General features: G+C 45.6%; 3 protein-coding genes across 7 annotated transcripts in view; 2 read left to right on the forward strand and 1 right to left on the reverse strand.

Moving 5' to 3' along the window:
* Positions 1–15384, forward strand: part of GCHFR (GTP cyclohydrolase I feedback regulator) — a 31271-nt gene extending 15887 nt beyond the window's left edge. Inside the window, exons 2-3 of one of the 2 annotated variants that reach the window (XM_006024617.3) lie at positions 6194–6288; positions 14192–15384. In XM_006024617.3, the coding sequence (XP_006024679.2) occupies positions 6194–6288; positions 14192–14390 (294 nt within the window). In that variant the 3' untranslated portion in view covers positions 14391–15384. The remainder of the gene's footprint in view (positions 1–6193; positions 6289–14191) is intronic. The other variant, XM_025205281.1, reaches the window with a different exon arrangement.
* On the forward strand, positions 14380–19947 carry CUNH15orf62 (chromosome unknown C15orf62 homolog). 2 transcript variants are annotated; one of them, XM_025205280.1, is made up of 2 exons: positions 14380–14502; positions 18853–19947. In XM_025205280.1, exon 2 carries the CDS (start codon positions 18949–18951, stop codon positions 19486–19488), a length of 540 nt encoding a protein of 179 aa, XP_025061065.1. In that variant the 5' UTR covers positions 14380–14502; positions 18853–18948; the 3' UTR covers positions 19489–19947. The 2 variants fall into 2 exon arrangements, with proteins under 2 accessions (XP_025061065.1, XP_006024653.1); XM_006024591.3 differs by lacking the exon at positions 14380–14502 and adding an exon at positions 18211–18434 and having other exon boundaries at positions 18853–19934.
* Positions 15723–21626, reverse strand: part of DNAJC17 (DnaJ heat shock protein family (Hsp40) member C17) — a 30126-nt gene continuing 24222 nt past the window's right edge. For all 3 annotated transcript variants that reach the window (XM_025205279.1, XM_025205278.1, XM_014520374.2), the window contains one exon: positions 15723–15971. In XM_025205279.1, the coding sequence (XP_025061064.1) occupies positions 15849–15971 (123 nt within the window). In that variant the 3' untranslated portion in view covers positions 15723–15848. The remainder of the gene's footprint in view (positions 15972–21626) is intronic.

The following is a 21626-nucleotide window of genomic DNA, read 5'->3' on the forward strand; positions in this document are numbered from 1 at the left end:
ATCGGGGCGAGGGCTTGGCGGCTCGGCTGGATCCGGATCCGGATCGCTGCCCTCTGGCCTCGGTTCCTTTCTGCAACCTCTCTCTCGGGGGCCCGTGCGAGGCTTTTTTGGCCGAAATCCAGAGTCTGCAGCAGTGTGGGGGTGATGCTGCAGCCGCCGCTGTCCAGGGGTTGTGCGAGAGCCCCGGGCGTTGGGGCGAGATCTCTGGCCGCACTAGCCACGCTTTAGAAACGGCTGGAGGGCACCCCATATGCCCTGGGAGTGGTTGGATGTTGCTGCTGCTTGTCTTTTGGGGTACCTTGTCCCAGGGTTTTTGTAAGTGTAGCTGTGGCCCGAGCCTGGCCCCTGCCCCCTGTTCCAGGCATGTGTAGGGTTGTCCAGCAAGATAAGTCACCTTGGTACAGGAACAGGTGGCTGGATGACAGCTGTGTGAGGTGTCATGTTGTCCCTCAGGCAGGTAGAAAAGGCCTGGCTTGGCGCAGAGCCTCCTCTCTCTTGCTGTCCTTCCTTTATTCCAGGTAGGTCCCAGGACACTACGGCCGTGTCCACGTGAGCACGGATGTTTGGTTCCCTGGGAACAACCAGCAGGGCACACGCACCCTTTGGCATGCAGCAGGTTATCCCGAGTGGGGTAGGGGAGGCTGGGGCCAGCAGCTATGCTAGCCCCAGCAGCCTTACCTGGTGTCCTGGGGGCCGGGGAAGCTACAGCCGCAGTGCTCCTGCAGCTTGGAGCCTGGCTGGCAGCTGGAGTGAGTCTCTGGCCAGCCAGGCTCTGGTTTTGGGCAGTGCACACTGCAGCCATGTCTGCCACCTCACTCTTTTTTTTCTGCCCAGGTTTTTGTTGTTGTTTGGTTTTTTTTGGTTTTGCCCCTAGATCTCCAGGGGTAAAAAAAAAATAAAAATCCCTGCACGCTACAAGGTAGCAGCATGGGAAATGCCTGAATGTATGGCGTGTGGTGGTGCAGACAAGTCTGTACCGTCACATACCATATGGCTGCGCTTATCTGGACACGGCCTACTTGGTAATGTTTGCCTCCCTCCCCTGTCCCAGCAACCGTGGCTTATACTTCAGGCTTTGCATATGTGCTGCCTCCCAGGTGCTCACTGAACTTAGAGGATGAAGCTCAACAGATTATCATGCCCTCCTGGAGAGCTGTATATGGGAAACATTCCTTATGTCCGGAGTCCTATGTAGATGAGTACGTGGAGGATTCTGAGTAGGAAATAATATTACCCACAGCTTGGAGGCAAAGTATGGCAAAGACATGGGCTATAAGAGCTTGAGAGCCTACTGAGGGATGGTTCTGCCATCCAGTGAGCCTGGTACAGGGTGGCTGACTGTCTTTTCCACAGGTTTTACATGATTCCCTACAAATGAGTTGTGTTTCTGCTCCTTTTCCTGACAACCCTATGGAGCTGTGACTGTTGTGCTTGGTGAAGATCCTATCACAGTCCAGCTGAAACCACTTTACAGCCATACTACCAACAATTGTGGTAATGCAGTTTCCCTGCCTGCTGGGCAGGGATATTAATCTGAGGCACTCTATCTGAAACTGACTTTTCTTCTACATAATTATATGAGAGAAACTTGTTTCTCTGTCTTGCTATCAACTGTGTCTAAACACAGTTGTAGCTAATGCAGTTTTGGCTGTTTGGCAGAATTTACATGGCAGAGGCATGGTATGTTGCTTTTTAAATTTTGTTTTAAATAAAGGAGAAAATGTACATTTGGACCAGGGTACCAAATATGAGGAAGTGGTTTTGCAGTAGGAAAAAATTACTTGTGAAACGCACAAATTGATCAGTTGTAGCTTTGTAAAAGGAACAGCCTAAAGTAGTGGGAAAACATACCTGAATCTGTGCGAGTGGGGAACACAAAGAAGACATAATGATGTTCAGTAGCATTAAAGGCTTTGCTGTTTACTTTCATGCATTCAGTGTAATGACAGTTTTGTATATAATCAAAAGCAAGCCACTTTCTGCCATCATACCTTGTTCACATAACTTTTTAGGCAAAAGCTGTTTTGGATCATAGCAAAACTGTGTATGGATTAGTCAGTATTAGAGCTGACTGTTTTATAAGTCCTCAGACATGCAAATACTAGTTACAGATCCTGCTGCAATCCTGCCTTGGTCTGTGTGAAGAAGCTGCTGTACCATGAGTGAGTATGTTTGCCTGCAGGATGCCAGTTGCAGGTGTGACTGTGTGGCAGGCAAGCAGGCAGACCCAGGCTCACGTTAATCTAGTTCACTCTAACATTTGTAGTGAAGATGTGGCAGCCTGGGGTCCACGAGTCTGCAGAGACCCTGGGTACTTATTTGGGGGTCAGTTTGTGGTGCAGCTCACATTGTTTCACTGTTATTGGGTGTGTCTGTATCATTCAATTGCAGTGCTGTATTGGAACAAGCATCACTCACTCTGCACGTGCTGTTTCCCATCCAGGAGTAGCAGAGCTGCCTTACTGGCATATGTGTAGTGCTGCACTAAGTTCTGCTGACTGGCACTTAGACGGCTATGCTTCTGAGTTGGGAGGTAGCATTTATTGCTTCTCCATATGATGCTGCCTGGTGCCATAACTAAATGAGTGGCACAGGTTTGGGGTTGTCTACCTGTGCCACGCTTTTGCTTCTGATGAGATGTAGACAAATCCATGGAGTTCCACTGACTGCTGTGGGACTTGGCAAGGGCACAGAGGTCCATTTACATAAATCTACTTCTAAGATTTTTGTGAATGGACTATTTATGTGAATCACTGGGTCTATGCTTTCTATTAATATAGAACAGATACTCTGGGCCTAAAGTTGGACCATGACTGTAATCAGTCTGTCCTGGACTAATACAGTTTACTTATTTAAGTTCCTGCTTTTACCTGATCCATGGTGGCAGTGGCCAGAGAGGGAGGGGATGCAGTTGTCATTCTTTTTCTGGCTTTTCTCCAGAAGCATATTGGAGACTGCTCAGAGGTTTGGGAAGTTAAGTACACCCACTTTTTGAGGTTACTTGGACTGAAGATAGGAAGGAGCTAAAAACGGTGCATGTTATCATCTACTTTCAGGAGGCTGTGCCATGGATAGTATGTGTGTGTGTAGCCAGTGATGCTTTTTTACTACCTTGCTTTGTATCTTCTGTGGAACTCCAGCCTGCTGGCTGATAGTAGTGCGCCTGGGGAGGGAGACTGGGTAGAAGGAGGTTTTGTGATGCAGGGTTGCCTAATGTGTGTGTCAATTAACACATCCGCTTTAAATGCTACCTCATTGTGCATCTGCTCACTTCTGCTCCCTTTTTGGAGAGGCTGTGAACCAATGCTTGTTGACAGAGTTGCTGTGTTAATGGCTCAGCACTAGGGGGTAGAGGATTTGCCTTCCATGCTAGGTTTTGTTCTAGTGATATTTGCTCTTAAAACAAGCTGTGCTTCCAGGAGTTTGATCAGCTTATCTGACCATGCACAAGGACTCTGATTTTTGTAGCTGTGATTTCATAGTACTTACCTACCCCGGTTGCTGTCAGACTGGATTTTGCTCTCTTGTCCTGCAGTTTCATTACTAAGCTAATAACAGGTCAAGATGCATAACTTCTGGCCGCTAGCTTGTTTGCTTCTGTAACAGACAGGCCCACCTAATGACGTGGAGCACATGGTCCAGGCAGAGTGTCTATACAACACGTTCCTAAGGTTCATGCAGGGAAACCAGGCAGGTCTTTAGCCTCTGTTCCATTCCCATTTGCAAGCCGTGGTGTTTCCTTTCTCTTCTTTGTCATTTAATAGCTGATTTATATTTAAAGTTTCAGTTAGTTTTGCAATATTAGGGGTGGGTGGCACATAAGAATAGTTTTGCTGGCACACATGCTGCCTAATCCATCCATCCAAAGCACTCATGGGGCTTTAAGCTGCATCTACAGGCAGTGGGCATAACTCTTGGCAAAACTTTGCTAGTGTAGATCAGACGCAGGGGACAGCAGCTGCTCCTCCGATTAGTTACTGGGGAAGAATACCTTTGACTTCAAAAGGAGCCAGATCAGGTCCTGAGCCTGTGTCTAAATCCTGTTTGGGATTGTTTCATATTCCTGGGGTTGAATCGGGCATCTTCCCTCAAATACCTCTGCTGAAGAGTCTCCCCTGCCTAAATTTCATGAAACTATCAGGCTACATGTTTTGTTTTGTTTTTTAAAGCAACAGATGCCCATATTATCTTGTTGGGGTTTTTTGGTTTTGGTTGTTTGTTTTTTTTGTTTTGGTTTGGTTTTTTGTAGTTTTGCTGACTCCAGAGAAGACCCTTGCTGAAAGGTACTGCTTCCTCCTCCTGATCAAGTCTGCCATAGCAACCAGTTATTTTTCAGAGGGTTAGAAGGGACCTCAGAAGTCATCTAGTCTAACCCCCTGCAGAGATGCAAGGCTCATTACTCCTCAACTATTCCAAGCAGATACCTGTCTAACCTCTTCTTGAAAACCACCAGAGAAGCAGCTTATTCCACTGTCCCAGTGTGGAATAGAGGAGAACAGTTTTTTCCAGACTTGTCTGGAGCAGTAAAATCCTTTGGCTGGGCATCAATGAACACTTAAGTCTTTTGTAGTAGTTAGGATGGGCTTTGCTGTTGCCTATAATGGTGTAGCAATGGCTGCACAAAGTTCCATAACTTGTGGTAAAACCTTCCTCAGGGCACAGTGTGCCTCCTCCCTCCCCAGTTGTAACCATTTAGAATAGTCTGTAAAACAAGAGATAAAGAAATGAGACTGCTGCTCTGGACTGTGACTCAGGCTTCATGCTGGTCAGTTAGTCGTTGCTCCTCAGTTCTCCTGCTGTAAAAAATAAGCATGATAATTAGCTGCTCTGCAGGTGTGTTTTGAAACTTAAAAATTGTCTGTAAAGCATCCTGAGTTCAATGGATGGAAAATGCTACAGGCAGGTGAAGTATTATCATGCATTTGAGGAAGGTCATTATTCTTTAGGCTTCAGCATCCTGCTTTATCAAATCCATTCTGTCTGCTGCCTGTAGCTCTGCTGTGCTGGAAGTCTCTTTTAGAATAGTTGCCTTCAAGGATGGTTAAATTAAAACACAGTTGCCTCTTACAGCTTAGAGGAACAAAGTCTCTTTGTTATATTCCATATAGTCTGTTGTAATGGCCTTGCAAAAATCCAAAGTGATTGTACAGTTCAGGAATGAGATTTAACCTAGTTGGTCCTGTCCATGTTTTAAGACTGACATGCATTTTAACAGCATCAAGTGTGCTGTGTTACAGCGTAGTCTCCCAATATTACTGTCCTCATTGTACTTAAAGTCTAGTTTGGGGAGCTTTCTAGAGCAGGGAATGTCTTATAACAATTATGTATCTGTGGCATTGTGTAACTGCTTAATACAAAGCAAGCACTGAGCTTATTTTGTACCTCTGCCTTTCCCTCTGCCTCGCCTACTTTCCTTGCATTTAAAAGGAGTATGACATTTCCCTGTACCTGACTCCTGCCAGACAGTCCAGATAACTCTTCTTCCTCTCCGCTCCCCAGAGGATGTTTAGCAGTCAGAGAAATCCTCTAAAAGGGATGGATTATTTATGAAATGCATCTCTGCCTTTCCTTGCTCAGCCAGCAGAGGGCTCTGTTGGAACAATATGCCTCAGGCTTATACTCCCACTTCGAGAGGAATGGGCTTTCCTTACACCTCTTGCTTTTTGCATGTGCACAAACACCATTGCTTTTTTGGTTGCCAGGCTCTGTAATTGGGCTAAATACCACTGGGAGCTTGGCTACTATATAGTTAGTAGCATCAGATAAAGACTTGTCTGGTGCATGCTATCTTTCCTGTCTGCTGTGACACGTGCCACCTTCTGTCATCTTCCCAGTGTTTACTTTCCTGTATATGCTGCTTTTGTACCCAGAGCCTGTGCCTGGCTTCAGGAATGAACATTGTCAAGCCAGTGCAAGGGATATGCTTCCCCCAAAATTCCCTTTGCCCAAATGTTAATTTCCTGACTAACTACAAATAGGAAACCTACCCTGCCTCACTGCAAGGATTCACTCCTGGGGCCTTGGTACAGCACTAGCCAGCTGGATGACGGCTGTGTGTTCACCCTCCTAGAGGTATAATGTTGCCTTTTTTTTTTCTCTTCTCGGATTAACCTGTCCTGTGTGGGGGAGGCTAAAAGAAGACCTGGCCTAGGGAACTTTTCTTACCTGCTGAATTGTCTATTTCCCTCTGCAGGAGGTTGGCCCCACGATGGTGGGAGATGAGCATTCTGATCTGGCTCTGATGAACTATCTGGGAGCCACTAAGAGGAACATGCTGGGGAACCATTTGTAAGTACTGCTGTGCTGCTGCTTTCTTCTACTCTTTTCCTTGCTGTCTCCAGCTCTCTTGCTGGATTTACCCATCCTTTTATCTAGACTACAAGGTTTTCTTTTCCTGAGACTCTCACTGGGGCCTTGCCTGTGTGCAGTGTGTCTCCTGTTCGTTGGGTCACCGTGCTCAGAGGACAGTGCTTGGGACCTGGTTGTGCTGTGTAGCCTCCTGGTAAAACTGAAATATGGGACATCCTTAGTTCTCAGAAACCGTCTGGAGAAGACCCACTGTTCAGATGACTGACTTTGTTTAGATAATTGAAATCCAACATCTTGTGAGGGATTATCTATGCTAGCACATGGTGCAAAATGTAAAACCAGAGCAAGTTTAACAGGAGGGTCCTGAATACAGGCAAACTTAAGAGAACACTTTGTTATACAGTGCAAGTTGTTACAAGTTGGTTATTTCAGTGGCAAACTTGTTTTAATGGGGTTGTGATAATTGAGGATGTATCTTCGTTGGCAGAGTGACTGAGAGGTCTGCAGCACTGGATTAGGGCTCCAAATCCCTTTGGGGGGCTGTGGGCTTGTAGCTGCCATAGTCTGTTTTTGCGGGGGGTTGCCCCTAGGATCAACTCCAGTGACTGGTAGTGAGTACTTTTGAGCACTCAGCAGCCTCCCTTCAAATATGAATTATGGCAATGAGGGGTGCACCGATAAACATTTTTATGGCTGGGTTTTAACCAGCCATATCAGCTGACACCAATCTGATTGCTGATATGCAGCCTGACAGCTTGGAAAGTCCATCTGGTAAGTCGGGGGGGAGGAGAGGGCAGATCGAGGCCCCCATGGTGAGTTAGGGAGTGGGGCAGGGGCTGCCCAGCTGGGGAAGGACAGGACAGGGCAGGGGTGTGGAACAGAGCTGTAGGCGGCTTGTCTGGTGTGGGGGCGTGGATCCCGCTGCTGCACGTACTCCGGGGGAGGTATGGGGAGCATATCCCCCCAGATTTTTGCACAGGGCAAGGGTGGGCTGCCCACTGCAGCCTCTTCCTGGTGGCGGGGCTGGGCCGGAGCTGCACTCAGGGTGAGCGGGCAGGGGGGGCAGTGCTGGGAGGTTACGGGGTGGGCTACAGCCACTCAATTTGCTGTAACCTCCCTCCTACCACCAGTCACTCATTCCAAGCAGTCCCAGCCCAGCTCCACTGCCCACGGCAGGCATCCCACCCTCACCCTGCACACACATCTGGGGAGCATAAGCCCTCCATGCCTCCCCTGGGGGTGTGCACAGCAGGGGGAGCCGCCCCTCCCCATCCTCCTGGATGAGCTGCCTGCGACTGTCCCATGCCCTGCCCTGCACTGGCTGGGCAGCAGCTGTCCCAGCCCCACTCTCTCCCTCGCTGTGGGGCCTTGATCTGCCTCTGCCCCTCCCCTACTCCCCTTCTCCCACACAAACTTACCTTCCAGATGCTGTTCTTCACAGTGCTGGGCTGCATTCCTGGCCACGTACATACTGAGGTTGCATGCATGCACACGGCATTTATCAGTGACATAATCGGCCACATTGGCCAAAAAAAGACTATTGCTCATAATGTCAATTTTCCTTTTATTGGTTCTGATATGACATGGACTGATGTATCAGTGCACCTCTAATGGCATTGGTGGTCAATCTTTTGGCCCTGTGGACCAAATGAGTGGCTTGGGCCCAATGTCATTGCTCCTCTGCTGCCAAATTTTTGGACCCATGAGGAGCCCCATAGGCCAGATGACCTGGTGCCAGGGGCTGAATCTGGCCTTTGGTCCAGGGTTTGAGCTTCTTGAATTACGGCAGTCTTTTATCTCCATCACTGGAAGCTTAAGCGCAGTTTTGACAAATATTTGGCTCAGCAGCTGCAAGCATCGGTAGTTATTAATGGCTCCACATAAGAATGGCAAGAGGTTTTGACTGGAATTCCACAGGGGTCTGTTCTGGGCCTGCTGCTGTTCAACCTGTTCATTAATCATTTGGATGTTGGCATACAAAGCTTCTTGAGCAAGTTTGCAGATGACATGAAACTGGGAAGGATCGTGAACATGTTGGAGGATGTGAGTGCAATTCAGAAAGATCTTGACAGATTGGAAAGTTGGGTTAGATCTAGTAGGATGAAGTTCAATGTGGACAAATGCAAAATGGTACACCTCAGGAGGAATAATCAAAAACACAAATATAAAATGGGTAACGCCTGACTGGATGGCAGCACGATGGAAAAAGACTTGAGTCTTGGAAGATCACAGACTCGATATGAGTCTCCAGTATGGTGAAGCCACACAGAAGGGGTGAATGTGACTCTTTGGGGGCTGCATCAATCGAAGCATTAGGTGCAAGACACACGGAGTGATAATGCCTCTCTACTTGGCACTGGTTAGGTCTCATTTGAAGGGTTTGAAAGGCTGAAGGAGAGACTGGTGGAGCTAGGCATGTTCAACCTGTGGAAAAGGTACTTCAGAAGGGGCATGATAGCAGTCTTCAAATACTTGCAGTCAGTATGAACTGAGGTGCTTTTGGCAGATGGGGAAGTTGAGGCACTAAGGGGGTTAAGTTACTGCCTACATCACAGGCTGCGGTTAGTATGTGGGAGCTCTAGGCTGCTCACTGTGCACAGACCCTATGCTGCCTCATCCATTAAAGGCTGGTTACCATCACCATCCAGTGGGATTTGACCTGAGGTAGGATGTGCGTGTGGCCTTAATTGAGAATCATCTTCAGCATATTTGCCAATAATGGTTGCTTGAAATTTCCTGTTGAAATCTAGTATTTAGCTTTTTCACTTGTAGAGCTTTGGAGAGGTCAGAGCATCTCACAAGGATTTATGTAGACAGTGAAACTGAAGCAAAGGAAGGGAGTGTGTCAAGATTGCACAGCAAGTCCCTGTCTCTCTATTAGATCTCACCAGCAGGAAGCATTTCCTGACACTGAGTTGAGACCTTTCCCTTATCTCTAATTATACCACCAACGCGGCACCCTGAATAACCCCCCTACATCTCCACTGTTCACATTCTTCAAATACTTGCAGGCTGGTATCAGCCCTCTGGAGCTCAAGTAGGGTTTTGAGTGGTTTTTTTGATCCTTCCTATAAATGAGTGCATCTGACCATGTGTCCCCAGTTGTTTTCTTGCTTTCATCTGAAGTTTCTCGTGGTAAGTAGCATTTCCGGTATGGAAGTATTCACTCATGAACACAATACCAGATGCAGCGTCCCCTGAGTTGCACAGCTACTGCCTGTCACCCCCAGTTCTCTAGTTAAGTTTCTGGCTCTTCTCGCTGCCAAGTAACACTGCAAGCTGGCAGCCAGGCAGTTCAGAGGGAACACAATGTCAGTTTTCAGATCTTTGAAAGGCTGTCATAGAAAGAGCTGGGGGGAGAAGAAATTCTTTTCCCTTGTCATGGAAGACAGGACAGGAGGCAGTGGATTTAAACTCAAGAAAAAACCATTTGGACTGAACCCCAGGAGAACCTTCTTAACTATTTTATTTTATGAAGAACGGGATAATGGAATAAGCTGCCTAAAGAAGTCATAAAACCCCAGTGAAGGAGGTTCTTTAGGGAGAGGCTTGAGGTTCCTTCCAGCTCTGATTCTGTAATTCTGTTTATCCATCATCACCCCATGGTTGCTGGTGTCCAGGTTTCCCCTTTTTATTGAGTACCTGACCCAGCGCTCACTGATGTCAATAAAAGCCTGTTTTGGCTTCCCAAGACTTTGCTTGGACCCTGAGTATGTGCTAGATACTGTTCTCCCCGGTGTATGAATTTTACATTTTTCCAGGTGGAGTCTTTCAGTGCTCTTCTCTGTCCATGTTTCTGATATCTCTTGGCTCTTATGTACCTTGATTGCCGACCCTGAGGTGGACACCTGCTCCCATTTTAGTATGAGTTGCAAGTGTTATTGACATGCTGCTTCCACTTTCACCTGAGTTCTCAGCCACTTATTCCTCTTTGAAAAAATTAATTAAAACAGCTGAGGGGAAGCAGTTAGACTTCTGTTGAATGGAGCCCACGTACATCTTTGAGTAGAGGAGGCGTGGGAGGAGGGAGAGGCGTCAAACAGAAGGAGCTCTTCTCAATTCCACCCTGCAAGCTGCAACTTTACAGATTGTCAGTGCAGCTCCAAAAAGCCCACTTGCTCCCACACTGGCAAACCTGAAACCAAGTCGGTTCTGCAGAATGCAAACTTAAAATTGGGGAAGGGGAGGTTTCAGACCCTTAGAAAGAGAGGACCTTCCCAATGTATGGTCCATCCAGCATCTGCCGGCAGATTGTGCTAGCATCACTTCTGCCAATCCTAACTGTGCCTAGCAGCAAGATAGTGGATTTTACCAGACTCTGATTGGTTTTACAGCTGCTATTCTGAACCCTGTGGGTGGCAATGAAATTGTCATGAATGTCAGTTTCAGGCTGGTGCCTGTGAAGCTGAGGGGCAGATGGCTGAATTATGCATGGGGACAGAGGATCGTAATGAAAAAAAGGAGGTTTGTGGAAGGATAAAGTAGAGAGATGCCTCAACCTTAAAGCAGCAGCAATGGTTTAGAAGGAGAAAATCCTTCTGGCTCCCAACAGCTGGGGAGGACCTTCAGAATGGTAAGACACCTGCAAGTGGGAAGCTGTTGCCAAAAGTTAAACCCCAAAGCATGCTTGTCTTACAGCATCCTTCTAGAAATACCAACAGCTGGGGTAGCGGAGATGGGGGCTTTCCAGTGGTGAGCTGCCCTGGTGGTCAGTGCAGGTGATGGATCCACTTTCTTCCCTACAGCTTTTGATTTTTGCCTTTGTCTTTGCTAGGAGGCAAAGGCAATTATCATCCTGCCTACTTGCTAGGATGGATTGGATGGATGCAGGATAACTTACCTTCCTTTAGCAAAAAGCAGCAGCTCTGTGTTGCCTCTGTATTTTAGGCTTTGATTGAGCAAGAGGAGGAGGAGAACCTGAAGAAAATAACTCCTTGGAACGCATCTAGGTGTGCCCAGAGGCGAACTGCTGCATTCCAGATGAGATGGCCCCGTGGAACCAGTTTGGAGCAGGCTGAAACTCTGCTTGAAGAGCGAAGCTTCTCTCCAAGCAAAATGAAGGGTCCTTTAGTTGCACTTGGGGCCCACGGGATTATCAGTCCACCAAACCTGTAAAACAGAGTTTTGCTCTGTAATAGAACCACAAAATCAATCCTATATTTAAGTTGTAAACTTGAACAACACATTCCAGTTGCTGCCTTTTGATGTCTGTCAGAGCTTGCAGAAGACCTGAGATGAATGTTCTGAGGGTGTGAGCTGTCTTCATTGGGGTGATACCTCTCAGTTCTCTAACATAACATTCAGATTAACCATTTGATTGCTCCTCTCCTTTCTTATAAACAGTCCTATTATGCTGCTGTGAATGGCACACTGTTTGCCGGGAGGGGGGTGGGATCTCAAATGGACAGTGTGTGGGGAAGTATCACTGCTACTCACAGCAGGCCTGTAGAGGCATATCTCTGGGAACATCTAAGTATCATCCCCAACATGCAGGAACCTAGTGTTTGGTGATGAGTATGGGGACAAACAGCTTTCTCCCTCACTTCTGTGACTGCTGCTTTTCCAGCTGCATGCAAAGAACACCTTCAAGCATTGGTTACAAGTGGTCATGCTGCTAGGCTTTCCTATAACGGCAAGGAGTAGCAAGTTTTGTTTTTTATCTGAAGGCAGATATTCTGCCTTTGTATGTATCTCTGTGCATTGATGTAGCCTTGGCCTTGGGCATAACCAAGCTGCAAGCCTGAGGAGCTCAACAGAGCATCGGTGATATTTTAAACATCTGCACAGACAAACCACTGGGAGTTGTCTCACTTTAGTGTCCCAAAGGGCAGATCTTGGGACTGCACTGCTCTTATTCTTTCTTCCCCTCAAGCTTGGGCTTGTTTAGGTTTGAGTCCCTGGTTCATTGTATAATTGAGGCATGCCTTTTGGTGGGATTTTTGGAAGGCAGAGTGGATAATGTAAATTAACATAGCTAATTTATAAGATCAAAGTTTGTTTTACAGACGCCAGGTAAAATTATTATCTCTGCTGGCTTTTAGCTGGGAGAGAGAATTTATAAACTCCAAACAGCCAATGTTACCAAAACAGGCTGTAAACACTAAGGGATGAATATTTGCTACAAATAGTATGTGGTCTTGTGATGAAGAATCAATGGAAGCCCTGATCCTACCTAATCTACCAATTTTCATAGGCTTCAGAAAGTTACAAGCTATCTCTGCCTCAGTCACCTCCTCTGCATATTGGGAATAATATTTACTTACCTCAACATGTGAGCTGAAATTGCACATGGGAAGTCTCTTTAAAAGCACTAAGTTCAAAGCCAGCTATAATAATACACATTATCTTTGCACCTCGTCTGTAATTACAGCAAAGTATAATGTGTCTGAGAAACAAAAATGTCTTCAGCAGACTTTTGCATCTCAGGATTATTGCACATATTAAAAATAACCACTAGTAATGCTTTGCTACCTTAACTATAACAGTTCTGTCTGGAAATTTCTTTGGGCACAACTATAGTCCATAACATGCATTATGTTAATAACTGAAAGTCAGAAAATGTATGGCCAAGACTCAGTACAGTTTTAACTCTGCTCCCACATCCAAAGTTATTATCAGCTTGTCTGGTGGTATGAGTCATACCCAAGCTAGAAAGCTTATTAAAATGCACAAATTATACCCCAAAAATGACACTAAAGAACTATTTAAGGTTTCAAAGTCAAGTGTGTTCTAAGTGGGTAAGCTTCCATGTACAACCATGATTTAGCACCTTTGTGTGTGAGAGAAGACTGTGATTTAGTGCAGCTTGGACCAGCTAGTTAGTGCCAGTTCCTTCAGGCCTTTGTTTAATCTCAGTCTCCCCATCTCTATTTCCAGCTGTAGACTGTCTCTTTATCCCAGTTTTCACATGTAGCTACTCCCTTCTCTTCCTCCTCCCACCAGTCTGTCTCTTGTCCTCCGTGTGCATTCAAGTCAGGCTACTTCCACCTCCGTGCTGCCTGGGGGCCAGCATGGAGAACACTGTCACATGGCTCTTGGGTCCTCTGACCAACCTCACAGCAGCCTGGAGAATATATGTGAAGGTAACTCCTGTTCAGCCCTCAGCTTATTTATCTAATAAGTGTGCATTGAGCAAAAGTGAACTTGATTTTTGAAAGGCTTAACACCTGAATTTGGCATCCTCTTCACAAGGACAGCAAAAGCTCATCCTTGATAAATGGCAAGCACTTGTTCCAGAGCATGGGTGTAGGGAGAGGTGGCAAGTAGCAGGGTTTCAAATAAACTGTAAAAATGTTTAACATGAGCAAAAAATATCTCTCATCACCTTGGAAACGCCTGAATCATTTGTGCTGAAATGTTCCTAAGCAATCCAGCCAGCTAGGTGCTCTGCATGAAAAAGCTCTGGCCTCAATAATCAGCTATTAGCAACTGGAAATAAAGTCTAGTAATGGGAAATGACAGGTAGCCTAAACTGCCCAGCTCTGTTCATAATTATATATGCACATGCACTTTCCAGTAAGGTGAAGATTCAGAGGTATTTTTTTTTTTAATGAAGCCCAAAGTGGAGACAGTGGGGAGTTCAGCTGCCCATTTGATGAAGCTAGTGACCCATGGCTTTAGACAATTAATCTTTGAACCACACTCCAAATTTTAGGCAGCTTTTAGATCTTGGCAAACTTTCTCCTCAGTTTGGAACTTGTGGTTATTAGCTTGTCTAATATGATGAGACATTACACACTTGCTGGGTTTTATGTTAGTGTGGGGACACCAAGGTCTTGCATGGGTTTAGAAGGTGTTGCCAGAATTACAGGGTCCCTCTGGCAAGCAAAGTTGTGCCTCTTCCTTCCTCACCTTTGTTTCTTTCCCTCTTGTTTGGCTGCAGCTGGGAGTATTATGTAAATGATGCACCCCGGACCGTGTTGGACAAGCTGGAGAACTATGGCTATCGAGTGGTCAGCATGACTGGGGTGGGGCAGACACTGGTCTGGTGTCTGCATAAAGAAGACAACAATGTTCCACCGGGGCGTGACGTCAATGTTGATCCTGTAAAACTACAGCCTAGAAGTGAGCTTCCCCAATGAGAATCTCCTGTATGTTCCACTTTCCAGCCACGTTCAGGGGAAGTGCTGCATAGTCAAAACTTCACATAATGGAAAACTGCCATCAATGCCATTACATGAGCCCCAAGGAGAGGTAGGTTTGCCCATTCAGTTCTGAGGATAAAAGTCATGCATGGAGAATGAATGGCCCCAAACTCTGCATTAGTCTCAGTGGTACTTTGGAACACATTTACAGAGTTAATCTTGTCCTATGCAAGTGTTTGAGTTAGGTCAAGTCCTGGCTTTGTCTCTGTGGAGCAGTGGAGTACTAAGCTTCTTGCTTAGGGGGATCACACATGGGGGTGGGCCAAGCATGGGCCACTTGTTACACAGTCCCCAGAATAGGAGGTCAAACAATACCCCAGTTGCTGCTGTTTGAGGAAAACCTCTCCTTGGGCATGTCCCCCCACTCCTAGGATTAAGGTTAGGGATGCACCGATAAAGATTTTCTTGGCTGATACTGATAGCCAATGATTAACCAACCATATCGGCTGATGCCGATCCAATAATCGATCTTTAGTAATAGTGAAAGCCATTTTAAACTACTGACTACTCCTGCTGCTCGCTGGGACCTGTAGTCTGTTGTGGGCTCAGGCTGGCAGCAGGATGCAAAGCCTGGACCACGCTCACCAGGGTGCTCCAGACGTGGCCATAATTATCAGCTACAATGACCAAAAAAGCTGATAGCTAATAATGTCATTTCTCCTTTTATTGGTGCCGATCAGATAGCCAACTGAAATATCGGTGCACCCCTAATTAAGGTTTCTGTGGTCAGACTCTGTCATCCCCAAAAGAACCATTCCAGCATAACTGGAAAAACTGCAGAAATATCTTTGGGCAGTATATCATTGAAATAAGGCCCTGTGAATATTTCATGTTTTGGCTATGTAATCTTACCAACTGCAGGTCACTGATGGATTGACTTGAGCTGTATGTATGATCGACTGCTGCTGGTGGATAAACTAATAAAACTAATAAAAAGGTAATGTAAAGAGCCTGACTCCTTTCCATGGGCCACTCTGAATTATCACAGCTATGTCAGTGAAAAAGTTACCTAAAACACTCTTACCTCCCATGTGAAATTCCCAGACCTAATCTTGATAGGCCTCAAGCAGCCACAATGTCTTGGAGTCCTTTCAGCTGGCACCCCTCAGAAATTAGGTCCTCAGCTATGGTGCAGCTGCCATAAAAAAAAAAGACTATATGACATCTGTTCTGCCTTTTCCTAATAAGGGAAGAAATTATGTGAGAGCTGTGCAGACTTGAAAGATAGTATGCCTTCAGCCCTGCCCCAAGAAAAGATTCCTATAGCCATTTTTCTTAAAAAACAATGTTTATTGATTTAAATTAAGAGAACAATTTTTTTTAACGAAGGGTAGGGGTTGGGAGGAGGAAGGTGGAATGGGGTGGGTGGCAGGGGCAGGGAACTACTTCTCCATGCTAGGTATGAGACTCTTCTTCATCTTCCCGCTGGAGCTGCTCAATCAGGTGCTGTCTCTCAGCTGCTTGGCGCATCCGCATCATCACCAAGCTTTCGTAATCCCGCTCCGAGAGCACGGAACCCTACAGAATGAGAGCGTAAGAGGACCCAGGTGGTCAAAACCATCCTATATCCCAGGCTTATGATTCCCAGAAATCCTCCTCATTACTCCATGAGACACCCCTATGACATTTTGAATGGAAAGGTCTACAGCTGTTATTCCAGCACCACTAGGGCAATAGACTAACAGAGCTATGCACCACATCAGGTTAGAAGAGAAATTTGCTACTGGAAGTAGCCAACAGACAAGTGTCTGCACTATGATAGATATCCTCACTGGCAGCAGCAGCAGAGAAAAGGCTGAAACAGCGTATGGAGATTAATTCCTTTCCCTTCCCTCTTCCCATCCTCCCCTCCCAGGTTCTACAGTGTGTCCCACCATGTCAAGGCAAGGCTTGGGGTGGCATAGAGAAGCTTGTATTGCATTCTGCCAAATGTGAGGAAGGACTTACGCACACTGGAATTCAGCAAATTCACAACCACTGCAACACTTTTAAACAAACAGAAAGAAACAATGCACTAGGCTGGCACATTGTGCTGGTGTCTTAAAGGGGCATGGTTGACTTTATCTGGTCAATATTTATGCCTGCCCCTTGCTCCATTTTCTTAAGTTTATGGGGTTCTTCTACACAGAAGATTCACACAACCAACTGAAAGTCATGTATAACATACTGTCTAATATACAAAGGGACTAAATGAAGGAATCTTCTCTCTTGGTTTCCTTCAAGCAAAGGAAACAACTTCAGACGTAAGGTATTCTGAATTAATGGCATTCTTCAGTGATATCTGTTTTCTGTTCTTCACTCAAGTTTTTACTGCTAATCCTAGATTTATTGTTCTTGGTCACAGTAGTACAAACCGTTTCAAAGTAAATCTGGTATGCTAAAAGACACTCTTCTTTTACTGAATTTCTGACAGCCTTCCCTCAAGAATTAAACTCTTGCCATTTCAAATACTGTCCAAGTACAATAAAAGCACACTGGGTAACTTGTTCAAGTTCTATAGCATCATTAGCATCTGATGCCAAGCATACCATGTAATTAAAACCCTGGTGCAGTCTTGCATGTATCTTGCCAGTTACAGAACCAAAAACCACTGTAAAATGTAAGCCTCCCTAAAGTGCGTTTACTCAGAAGTGGCTGTATAAAATTAGCACCTGCCAGATCTGCTCCCATGTGTTTCAGAATCCTTTGCTTTTCTGACAAAAACACATTGGTATTAACAGTGAGGAACCACTCTAGTGATGATACCTCAAGCCTCAGTATTTAATCCAAGGTTCACTGCAGAATTTTTAGTATGAATATGCCCCCCCTCACTTCAAGGTTTATTCAAGATATTGCAAAGCTTTGAGACACTTGTCTTCTTCACTTGATGCTCAAAAGGTAAAAAGCCTTCCTGACCAAAAAGAAAAAGAAACTGAAAATGAAGAGAGCAAATTTCACATTTATCAGATCTATTCAAAGCTGTCCAAACCAATACTGAATGTGGCTATGACAGCGAGGCATGAAAAGCCTCTTAAAGCAAAACTAAGCACCTGCAAGAAAGTCAGCAGGTGTGAATTCACCATCATATCCCAGGAAGGAGGCTCCTCTAGCTGAGGGATAATACGAGATACCAGGAGGATACAGAACTAACTGAACTCTCAGAACGGGAAGCTTGGAGGATGTTACACTGTAGGTAGTATCTTAGCAACTATATATATTAATAACCTTTGATACCATGAGACAACAGAAAGGATGTAGTTAATACCCAAGACAGGCCATACTTGGGCCAAATAAAATGAACTGTCTGCAGATGAACTAGGATGATTCCCAGCTAAACCTGAAGCCCTTCTCCAATGAGCACAGATTCCTTTTTGCCATCTGCCTGGCTTGATTAATTAGCCAGCACGAGGCTCTTGCATGTGAGTCACCAATACCAGAATGTGTTGATCTCTACCTCGCATTCTAGTGTTAAAAATAAGAGACACAACCCTTCCCCTCCATCTGTGGATCTCAGTGACACAGCCAGCTCTGTCAGAAATATCTTTAGGTAGAGCTATAGAGGGAGAATCAAAGTGCTGCTGAGGGGGGAAAAAATCATGTTGACAGGTCCCTCAATTCAAGTGCCTCTCAGGAATCTTGCCTTCTCCTCAGGCAGTGTGGGCTGATGCTTCACCACTCTACACACCTACTTCCTGCAATCCTGGCAATTACCAATAGTGTAAAACCCAGTTTCTGACGTGGCTGACTCAGCAAGGGTTTGGCTCAAAACAAATACATATGCACAAGGAACTGCAGCCTGGGAAGCAGTGACAAGAGACAGAAGAGAAGAGAGATGAAGAGAAAGAGATTTGGTGGATTTTAACAGCCGTTTCCAAACCAACTTAGCCCTGCCTGGAGTTGCTGCTCCCAACATACAAGCAGTGTCTGGTGTGGTTCTCTGTACCAAGTGCTTCAGCTACCTCTCCTTTCTACCTGCCTAACTCTGCCCTGCTCCAATACAAGGTAAGTCCCTCTTCTAAATTAATTTTTTCTAATGTTTGCTCATTTCAAATTCCTCTCAGACTATTTCTTTCACTGTCCTGTGTGAATGGGCTAATGAATCCCCTTCCTATCCACCTAGTGCAGTTTTTGTATTGTGCCTTTCACCATGAAAGTGCCTGGTTACCATGGCATTAAGTGCCCTTTTGTTCTAGATGTTGGGTGAATTTGCTCTCATTGTGACTACCTCCACTTACTGTTCTTCATTAGTTCAGATCTGCAGCACAGATCAATACACACAGATCTCATATTCCCTTCTATACTAAAAAGGTAGATTTCCATATAAACAAAATGGGCTAGCGACACCTTACCATAGGGATGTGGTAGGGATGAATTTGTATTTCCTATAATACCAGCCTCTTTTGATTTCTTTTCCTTCCAGCTACCAGAGTTGGAAGGTAGGAGACTGTTCCTGACTGGGTTTTCACTAATCGTGCCATTAGAGTCCTGAGACTGATCTTCCTTTCCTCATCTCACCATGGATACTTGGCGGAGAGGATCCATTAAATCCTCAACGTTCTTCAAGCGTTTTTCGCTCAGGAGGCATAAAAAGCTGGGCAATCAAGTCATCATCTTGAATCAGAATAGCAACACAATTGACAACGATGGGCAGTACCATAAGAGGGAACTAAGGGACCTGAAGGACAAATCGGAATACCTGTCATGCCAGAGTGAGCAAAACCTTGCCAAGGCACAGGCACCTCCCAAGCCTCCCCGGCTGTACCTGGACAGTTCCAGCTGCCCCAACATAATCGACCACACAGATTCCCCCTCTAAAGACATCTCCTTTTCCAGTGCCAACCATCAGTACCACAAAGCTACTCAAACGCAACAGGCTCACATCCACAAGGACCAGGCTACAGACTGGGGGACTGCTGAGAGAGGCTCCCAGACTGGCTCACCTCTTTATGACCCGTCTGACCCCTTCTTTTCCTTCAAAGTGGACTTGGGGCTATCACTCCTTGAGGATGTGCTGCAGACCCTCAGGAAACAGAATCCCAGAGATTACACTATTTGAAAGCACCTTCCCTTTTATTTTTTTGAGTTAATCAGCAGGACTGACAGGTTTTTAGCCCTAACAGAGGAAGGGATACCATTGTATCCCTTACTCTGAGGGTTTGTCTTATTGTCCTGCCTTACCCACCACAAGCTGCTCCTGTCCTTTCCTACAGAGCTGTCAGTCACCCAACCACCTGCTGGAATAAAGAGAAGCATTTCCATTCACCAGACTACTCTGGAAATTTTTCTCCTGCTGTTTATCATGCACCTCATCCTGGTAAAAGAAATCACTTTACTTGGCAACACAGAGACTTACTATTTTTGGAGCATAATTGAGACTACAGAAGGTGTGGGAATCAAGGTGGATGGAACATGCATGATTCATGGGTTACTGGACAGTCTGGATGGGAAGGCAGCTCCCACATTTCAAAGCTATAGCTGAGGAATTGAGAACCTGTCCAAAGAGAGAAACTGGAGTGTTTACCCATATCACAAGCGGAGATCCTAGAAATGAAGATTAAGGATGTTCCTTTTTCTGGTGGTTTCTTTCCCAATAGCTCTAGTGCGATGGGCATTCATAGTCACCTTGTCACTGAAAACAGGTAAGCAGCCAGAAAGACTCCTAATATAGGATCAGCAAATTCTCCATCTTGCTAGCAGGAGAAGGAGCTTCTGTAGATACTGCTTTCTGGAGCTTGTTCTGAATAATCAGCTGTAAAGATATATGTGAGAATAAATGTATCTGTTTTAAATGTGTCTTTGCTTTTTTTTATCAAAGAGCACGGCTCATATATATGGTAATCAGTTGCTCCAGGTCTAGTGCTCCTTGGTCCCTTAACCCCCTCCAGCAAGATGACTCCATAGCTCCAATTTGTTCTGCAGCTCCTGACAGGAAAGACTAGAACTGCAGCAGCTGTGACATCCTTCTCCAACCACAGCACTGAGAACATCACTCAGATGCTAGACCTTTTACTAAACCCCCTGAAAGAACACTGCTGCCCATCTGAGATACCAAGCTGTTGCCAAGCCTGGCATCAAGGCTTAGAACAATTTGGGTAAGTGCCTAGTTCTAATCAAAATGTTGCTGCCACAAAAATTCTGCAGTAATTCTTATCACTGACTAGTGGTGCCTTTTTTCTAGGGGTCATTAATAAAAGGCATCTGAGGCATTCAGCCTTTGGGCAAACCATCTCAAAGAAGGTGCAAATAGCTCTTATCTCAGTAAATGTAAAAGCCATGCAACACTAAGGAGCTTAGCTCTCATCTATATGACAGAGTTCTGCCCTTAGAACTGATGGCTGCAATGAGTAGAGTTCACACCCTGTAGTCACGTAGCTGGGGCAGCAAAACCCCAGGGCACAAGCAGCTCTGCTGGCAGAGGGCATCTTCTCCCTACAGTTTGTCCTTTGAATAACTAATACAGATCTGGTGGCAGAAAAACTCCTGCTAGCTGAGCTGTGGCTATACTAGGGGGTTCAGTTGCTAAAACACTGGCACCACAATTAAAGTGGCAGCAGCCTATCTAGGGTACAGGACAGTGTCAGAGAGAAAGCTGTGCTCAGCACCTGTACAATAGAATTGCTGGATATCTAGCTACCAGTGGAAGGCCAATGAGCTGGTAGAAAGCTCCCACAGACAACCTTGCTAGGAGGGAGCTTTGCATGCTGCATTTGCTGCAAATCACTCATTCAGTACTAAAATATTCAGTGCTGCTGCAATGTCAGAAAAAAACTTCCTGCCCTTAGCAGCTAACAGTCCAGAACCACAAGCTGTTTCAAAGCAGAAAAAATAGCAAGTGTACAATCACCAAAGTGCTGTGGCTTTTCAACAGCATTCTGAAGGAGAGTATATAGGTAGCTTCATTTACAGGAAGTGGAAAGCTTATCTAGGTGTATGAGTGAATTAAAAGCATGAAGTAGCCAAGGGGAGTGGTAGAAGAGTGAGGGCAAACTGAAGAGAATAAGATATAGGTGGAGCTGAAGAACTTGAAACTGAGAACCCTGAACTTAATATAAGATGGGAAGGATGATATGGAGTGAATGATGAAAGATGAAGTAGGGGTGGCTGGGGCAGCAGAAAAAGCAGCTCTTTCAGAAACTGCATTTTGGATGGACTGGAGAGGAAGGAGAGCTGAAGGGGAAGGGGGAAGGCAGGGCG

The sequence above is a fragment of the Alligator sinensis genome, unplaced genomic scaffold (assembly GCF_000455745.1).
Source record: "Alligator sinensis unplaced genomic scaffold, ASM45574v1 scaffold108_1, whole genome shotgun sequence".
Taxonomy (NCBI): domain Eukaryota; kingdom Metazoa; phylum Chordata; order Crocodylia; family Alligatoridae; genus Alligator; species Alligator sinensis.